Source organism: Anarrhichthys ocellatus, unplaced genomic scaffold, assembly GCF_004355925.1.
Source record: "Anarrhichthys ocellatus isolate YVR2014 unplaced genomic scaffold, GSC_Weel_1.0 scaffold5, whole genome shotgun sequence".
In the NCBI taxonomy this organism is placed as follows: domain Eukaryota; kingdom Metazoa; phylum Chordata; class Actinopteri; order Perciformes; family Anarhichadidae; genus Anarrhichthys; species Anarrhichthys ocellatus.
The window spans coordinates 9,228,403-9,236,488 of NW_022280035.1; the positions used below are offsets into that span (position 1 = coordinate 9,228,403).

Here is an 8,086-nt window from a genome sequence, read left to right on the forward strand (position 1 = left end):
TGTGTGTGTGTGTGTGTGTGTGTGTGTGTGTGTGTGTGTGTGTGTGTTCCTGTAATGCTGCTGTTATCAGCCACAACCGGTTAGGCAATAAAGGAGAGAGAAGGTGCAGAAATACTAAAAATTATGCGACTCTTACGTCAAACAAGTCACCAAAAAAAAGTCTTATTTTTCCTGTGATTGCTTCATTGTGCTGTAATCTGCACACCCTTTGAATTCGTGTTCTTTACACTTTATGGTCCACAAGTAGAAATGTGCCTTTTAGTTTAATAACAGAGAACATATAAATGCAACACAATCAAACTACTAACAACAATATCGGAGACTTTTCAGTATTTAAAGAATGCTGCACATAATGTTCCCATGTGTTCATCTCTAATGCCCGCACGTATTCTGCTGTTGGTCGAGTTTTGCAGGCGACACATCGACGTTTATCTAATATTGCTTGATACGTTAGCTTTGTCTTTTTCCTCACGGCACGTTTGAAGCTCGACTCATTGCTCTCCATTACTTGCACTCCTTTCCCCCCCTAAGCACTCTTTGTTAAAGCACTCTCACTCTCTTACTCTGTGTCCTCTCTTCCTTGTTGTTGGCCTTTCCCTCGGGTGCACTTTCCCTTTCAGCCGTGTCCTAGTTCCATCGTCAATTTAAATGGTTCAGATTTCTTCGGAAAATGTGTTTCTTAACTAAATGTAAGGTAAAGCGATTGCTGTATGCTTTAGTGCCCTTTAAGAGTTTTAAGCATGTTTAATATTTATATAGCAAACATAATCAGTTCCGTGCCCAATACTGTATTACTGTAGTCATTTCGCCTAAATTAAATGTTTGATTTGTTTACTTTTAAAGCTGTTAAATTTGTCTGTAAACAGTGTGAATAAGATGGAGATATACTCATATCATCACGAAATTATACATTGATATAATTTCATATATTTAATAGGAGTACAGAGTTGGGGCACAGCTCTTTCCTCCCATCTCTAACTATCAGTCCTGTTTTTCAGTTTGTAGTCTGATGACCGTTGATGCTGAGAGACGAGATTCACGAACACGGCTTTAATTTAATAATCTGGAGAGGCAGAGCTGTCACAACTCATTCATCTCTCTGTCTGTCCACCAAACAATGCTGTTAATCTAAAAGTCTTACTGTGTGTGTGTGTGTGTGTGTGTGTGTGTGTGTGTGTGTGTGTGTGTGGCGATACGTGACCTTAAATGATGCTTTTGCAAGCATGCAGTTCCTTAACACCCGGGATGATACTCTGTTGCGAAAAGGGGGGAAGTTGAGATGTTTCACAACTGGGCTGAAGTGCTTTGAATAAAAGATGGCTGGAGGAGGAGTTTAGATTGTAATTTTTTATTTATTTATTTATTTATTTTTTTTTGTAACTGCTCTTTTGTGTAAGTAAGATGTGGTTAAAGTGACACGACGGACCCAGCTGCTTTGCATGTTTACATTCTTTGATGCTACATTGATATTGTATCATGATATGAGACTACATATCTTAGATTTTGGATATCGTAATATAGTGTAAGTGTTTTGATGGTTTTAAAGGCTGCATTACAGTGAAGTGATGTAATTTTCCTAACTTACCAGCTTTTCTATTACTCGCCTTTAACACTGAACACGTCATTATGTCCACATCAATCGAGATTATTTCCCAAAATTCTCATTGTGTAGAAGCAACAATGGTCGACCGTACGATCTCGTCACAATATCAATATCGCGGTATTTGGTCAAAAATATCGTGATCTTTTTTCCCATCTTGCCCAGCCCGAGAAGTAGTAATATTATTATTGACATTGAAATATATGAACATGTCAATACAGAACTAAATCATGACGTAGATTTGAACACATGGACCCTCGAGTACAGCTGAAGCAGTCAGTCGAGAATGGATTGGAATATGTTTGTTTGTTTGCTCATTGCTCTGTATGTTTGAATGTTTGTTTTAGGGAAGGCAATGAGCCCGGTGATGTGCTGACGGTGACCTACAGAGAGCTGCTGCAGAGGGTCTGTCAGTTTGCCAACGTCCTGAAGTCTCAGGGTACGTTAAAATCAACCTGATCTATAATAAGACAGCGAAGACTCGTCTAGTCGTCCAGTAAAATCCTTTTATTTCCTTTATTGATATTTACATGATCACATGATGAGCTTGTGTCCGTGTGTCTGCAGGAGTGAAGAAGGGCGACAGAGTGTCCATCTACATGCCGATGGTGGTGGAGCTGGTTGTAGCTATGTTGGCCTGTGCGCGCATCGGAGCTGTTCACTCCATCGTGGTGAGTTACAATTATTTGATAATAATGTCAACATGGTAAATTATGGGTGGTTTGAGATACAGATATGGATGTTAATACCGTGTGCATTGTTGTTTCCAGTTTGCAGGTTTCTCTGCAGAGTCTCTGTGTGAGAGGATCATTGACTCACAGTGTTCGCTGCTCATCACTGCAGGTGGGTTCAGGCTAAGAAAACCAATTCACGTCGCATGTTCCCTTTTTTAAAAAGTATCTTCATCAAACTGCTACTGGATGATTGGGATTCAAACCTCACTAACACAAAGCTTATTCCCTTATTATCCAGTGTATTACTACAGTAGATGGCGGCTGACACGCCCCCAATTTGGAGAAAACAGACAAGAGTATCAGCACGGGAGCAAAGCAATGTACTGCTGTGAACGGGAGCAGCAGCAAAACGTAATTTAGACACCCCAAAAAAATGTGCGCTATAAATAGAATATTTTCACCGCGTTACCTTGCTGTCAGACAGCCACTTCCTACAGGGAACTGAAGCTGTTATCTACGCTCTCTTCATTCTACCTCGCAGAACACAGGAGTTGCTGGCCTAGTGCTGCCTCGTTATTTTGTGACTTTTGGATCAGAACTAACCTGGTGTTCACAGCAGTACATTGCAGCTTTGAAAGATGATGAGAGATGACTTTTGAGACTGACCCGTGACTGAGCAGGGAGAGTTTCAGTGTCTTTCTCTAAGACATCTCAGCAGAGCTTGTTACTCTCGGTGGCTAGTTCGGCTCCTGCGGGACACGGAAGCCTCACTCTGGCTCCTCGGCTTGTGAAGCTAAGTGGCTGAAACAAGTGGCTGAAGGGGCTGCTGGCTGAAACGAGGTGCTGGGCTGTGACCAGTAATCATAGTCGTCTTTGCTGGATTAGGGTCGTGGGATATAAACTTGTTAATCTGCTGGGTTAATGGCCTGTGGTTCATAGAAGTCCTGTAGGCGGATCATGGACTCTTTTATTCTGACCGGCGGTGTAGAGTTTTATTACCTTGTAAAGAAAGTAATGATAGCATGAATGGTGAAACGGAGCTCAACTATCCAATGAATGGCATTGAGTTTTACTACCGTAGTTGATACATTTTAATTTTTAACTACCCATGATCCTACAGGGGGCAAGGATCAAGCTTTGCCTGCCTGCTCCGCCGACACTCCGCTGCTGGAGGCCCAGGCTGTACCGTATTATAAGCTAAATGTACTTAAAGCTGCAGTTGGTAACTTTTACAAAAAAACTTGTTATCATATTTGCTCAAACTGTCATTATATCAGTAGTACAGTGAGACAGATAATCCACAGAAAGGTCTGGTTCCTCTGCCTCCTCTTAGTGCGCCACTGGGCCTGAAGGGCAACAACCAATCAGAGCCGAGGAGTCTTTAACGCAACTGTCAATCACTGCTCGTAAACTCCGATCAAACTGTCAGACTAGGCGCCGCCCATCAAATATGAATCACGGTTCTGATACTTTATTGCCCATTCGATAGCTGTAAAATGAGCGAGTTTGCTCCGGTTGGTTGGCGGTGCTTGGTTTTGGCTCAACGGTTTTCAACATGCTGGCCGGGTCACAAACCTTCATCTTGTGGAATGCTAATGTTAGTCTGCTCGCCATGCAAACTTTAACATGAATAATAACCCTGTCCACATTATTTCCAGTCCTGCTTGCTGCGGAACAGAACATTTTTGTCTTGCTAAGACTGGACAGACTGCAGAATAAATCTTTGTTTTCTCTCTCGCTCCATGTCTCTCTTCATCATCCGTCACTCTCTTTGTTCATCTCGTGTTTTTATGTCTCATTGGTTCAGATGGTTTCTATCGAGGAGATAAGCTGATCAACCTGAAGTTCTTAGCTGACGAAGCGCTGCAGAAATGCAGAGACAAGTAAGCTGTCGAGAGAAACACACATGCACACACACACACACACACACGACCATACACACACCCTCATTGACAAAAATCATTCCCTAGCCTCAAACCCAAACCATCACAACTTCATGTTTTACTCCAACTCTTACTGTAAATTGTTACACAGACAGATTGTTTTGTTATTGTCATTTGTTATTGTTTATTTGTATCAAAAATGATGATTTTAATGGTTTTAAGGAGCCGAGTTTCTGAATTTTAGCTACATTTTTATTATAGGTGGATCTTCCTAATGAATAAAACTCACACCCATGCCAAAATGTATGCAATATGCATTAGCACAGCCAAAATGATCGAAAAATGAAAAAGCCCAAAAATGACTATAGTGCTGCTGAAGTGTTAGGACCCATGGAGGAGTGCCAGAGAGCACGCTGAACATTGAGAGAAACATCTTGGTTATGTGCTCACTTGGTATGAGATGGTAATGATTACCATGTCCGTGTTTCTGTGCAGAGGTTTCTCTATACAGAGGTGTATAATGCTGAAACATCTGTCCAAAGAAGCAGAAGAGACTCCTCTGGGCTCTCAGTCTCCTCCCGCCAAACGGTCCTGCCCTGATCTGCAGGTAAACGACAAACTTAAAACGTTCCAGACCCGGCCAAAGAGTCCCTGCAACAATAGTTTGACCGTCTATGGTTATACTGAATCATTATATCATGCTGTGTCTTTTTATTTGTGTTATTGTCGTTCATATTCTCTCCAACAACACATCATTGCTTTGCTTCTCCCATGTTTGAGACGTGGGAGAAGCAAAGCAGATAAAATATAGAGGGGTTGGTTTTACTAACATGTAAATAATACTCCTTTGACACACTATTGGATTTGGGCTTTTCATGGGATTTGTCAACAATAAGACGGACGCAGAGTAAAGCCAGTCTTCTTTCCTTTCCTTAAAGTCATGTTTCATTTCTATTTCTGTTCACCAGTTATGTTAAAGTTAGAGACTGATCTACACCTCTGACTTCTGTTGTATGTTCTGAAGATGGAAGGACTGTGACTGACTTCTCCTCAACTGTTTCTATGTTTTGTTGTTGTGGAGCTCTTAAAACTTCTCCATTTCTCAACTTGAGGTGATGTCGTGGACCCTATTTTTCTTTCAGTTTTGTGTGGTTTAATTTGGGTTTTTAAAGTAACCACTCTCCCTCATTAATTCTCCTTCCTCCTCCTCCTCCTCCTCCTCGTCCTCTTGCTCCTTTCATTCCCTCCCGTCCAGCAGGAGAAACAGACAGGGAGAGTAAAGAAAACACATCCTGTACCGCAGGTATTTTCATTCCCTCCTCCCTCCTCCCTCCACTAAACCCCCATAACACCTTTTTTGCTTTTTGCTTTTTGCTTTTTAAACGGATATTTCACCCACAAGTAGAATTTTCATATAACTGCTGCAGGGTAAAAACCATAAACAAAGTAAGAAGAACAATTCTTACTACAGTTAACAAGTCCTCTATGATAAATCTATGATTCTATGTATATTTATCCGATATCAATTAAGAAACAGTTCTTGCTGATTTGTTGTTTTTACCCAGCAACAGCAGTTCATTGTTCCTGTGATGACAATTCAGATTACATTTGTGAACATGAAAACAAGTATTTTATATTTTCTAATTTAGAAACAAATTAACTTGTACTTTAAACATGTCCTCTAATGACTTGTCAGCTTTAGAAATGACATTTTAGATTTGTACAATCTGATGATACAAACTGTAGCAGAATTACAGTTAAGACCAATATTGAGACTTATCTATTACATATTTATAGAAATATGGAAACAAAAATATTAAGTTTAGAGACAATATTGCTCTATAAATGATGGGACATGTTACTTGTGTTTTCTGGACTGTCTAAATGAAGTGGAATAAAGTGAAAATCCTCTAAGCTTGGGATTTGTATTAACGCTGTTCTTCTCTTGTTGTATCTGTTGTGAACTTTCCCTTCATGTTGCGGTCGTAGACTGTTTCACTTATTTGTACACAGCCCAAAGTCACCTGCTGTCTTATGTTGTATGTTCTTCTTTGTTAAGGGTGTTTTTCTTACTAATGTAACTCCTGTAACACTTGTCTCCTTTACGTACACATCAGGAAGAATCAGGGGTCCGTAGTTCTGGCTCACTTAATAAATTCACTTTGCCTCAGCCATTTTTAAACCCCTACTGAAGGCCCCATTTTAGTGCCGGCAGTATTTTAAACGTTCACTGTGGTGCGATGATGCCATCCTTTTCTTTACCGGTAAATCACTCGCTGCTGTGAAAGGCTTAAGGATATCGATAACATCTGTCTCTGTAGCTGTTAAATGCTCCGCGCTACAAATATGCTAAGTGAGCGGTGAGAGTGAACAAGAACAGGATGATGTAAAACTATTTAAAGTCTTTTTTTTTTTTTTTTTTTTTTAATGCAAAGATTTGTTAATTAGCAGGAATGTAGCACAACGTGGAAGTCAAAGCAGTGCTCTGTGGATTTCATTTTGGGTAAAATACACTGTGAATGTTTTTATTTTTTAAATATATAAACACAGCACATATATTTTAATGTAGTGGCCATGGCATGAACATGATAATCCACTTTAGATAATATAACGCGCTCCACTGAGTTATCAAGGTTCAGTATTGTATCTGGGTGATGTGGTGTTATTGTTTTACAAAATACTCTTTTTAATAATTAATTATTCTAAACAAATTGCATTGAAAACCATCTCTTTCATTAATTTATGCACTTTTTTCCAATATATTCATCACATTATGATCAGTTTCAGAATAAAATGTTGTTTTTAACATCATATTATACGATATAGATAACATCATATCTCTATCGTGCGTTACTTTTAGATAACTGCCCAGTTTATCTTTTGAGTATTACGCTTTAATTAATCCACTATATTCACACTTTATTTTTTTGCAGAATCATATTTTATGTCGAAATACACACTTTCATTTAAAAAACGTTTACCGTCTTCCTTGTATTTTGTCCAGATGCGGATACAAACAGAGCCCTGGTTCCTTCTCAGTAATTTAGTTGAATATAAATAAAGAAATACTTTGTCTCAGGGATCAGAGGTAGTCATGTGTTTTCTCCATTTCTTTATCTCTTTGTGCACAAACTGTTTCGCCCATAAAGATTTAAAGATAAAACCAGAACTTTGTTTTCTCTGGTTAATACTCAAACAAATTATTACAAATCTGAACATGTAGAGAAAACATGTTGGTTGTACTTGAAAACACAAAGCCTGCCAACATGATATTATCTTTAAAATGATGTGTGCTGTGTGTTAATTCCTCTTCAACATATAAAACAGCATTATGGGGCATGTGTTTCTGTGCGAGTGACGAGTGGACGTCAGATCTGGCTCGATTATCTGCTTGAAAGGAGCTCGCCTGATTCTAAAACCTTTCAAGTATTTGGAAAGATTTGAGTCTTTCTCTTTTGCTCAACCTAAATCTTTCTTTGCATCTTTCTTTCTATCTCACCTTTCCGTATCTTGATCTCTCTTTTATTTTACAGTTAGTCCAAATATTTTCAGGCTTTGTGTCTTACAAAAATGATTGCTTAAACTGTAGACGCATTTTACTTCATGTTTTTGTTTTGCTCTTCTTAGTTTATATCAGAAGGTAAGTGACCCAGTAACAAGAATAAGTTACAAGACAGCGTCCATGTTTGTAACTTTTCTAATGACTCTTTGTTGCTTTATTCACTGTAACTCAGATCTACAGCTTTCCATGTTTTGCACTCTTCTCCCAACTAGTTTGTCAAACTAACGTTCTTTCACTTTTGTTCAGTGTTTTAGATTGTAGGTTGTTGTTAATCTTTAACTGATTTCATTGATAACTGGTGTTGACTTGTCCTGTTTGTTTGTGTGTGTGTGTGTGTGTGTGTGTGTGTGTGTGTGTGTGTGTGTGT

The 8,086-nt window shown here is 39.1% G+C and overlaps 1 protein-coding gene across 3 annotated transcripts in view; it reads left to right on the forward strand.

The window, feature by feature from the left end:
- Nucleotides 1-8,086, forward strand: part of acss2 (acyl-CoA synthetase short chain family member 2) — a 20,752-nt gene that overhangs the window by 6,476 nt on the left and 6,190 nt on the right. Inside the window, exons 3-8 of one of the 3 annotated variants that reach the window (XM_031845033.1) lie at nucleotides 1,948-2,039; nucleotides 2,168-2,271; nucleotides 2,371-2,443; nucleotides 4,082-4,157; nucleotides 4,653-4,764; nucleotides 5,413-5,460. In XM_031845033.1, the coding sequence (XP_031700893.1) occupies nucleotides 1,948-2,039; nucleotides 2,168-2,271; nucleotides 2,371-2,443; nucleotides 4,082-4,157; nucleotides 4,653-4,764; nucleotides 5,413-5,460 (505 nt within the window). Of the gene's footprint in view, nucleotides 1-1,947; nucleotides 2,040-2,167; nucleotides 2,272-2,370; nucleotides 2,444-4,081; nucleotides 4,158-4,652; nucleotides 4,800-5,412; nucleotides 5,461-8,086 lie in introns of all 3 variants that reach the window. The other 2 variants (XM_031845035.1, XM_031845034.1) reach the window with 2 other exon arrangements.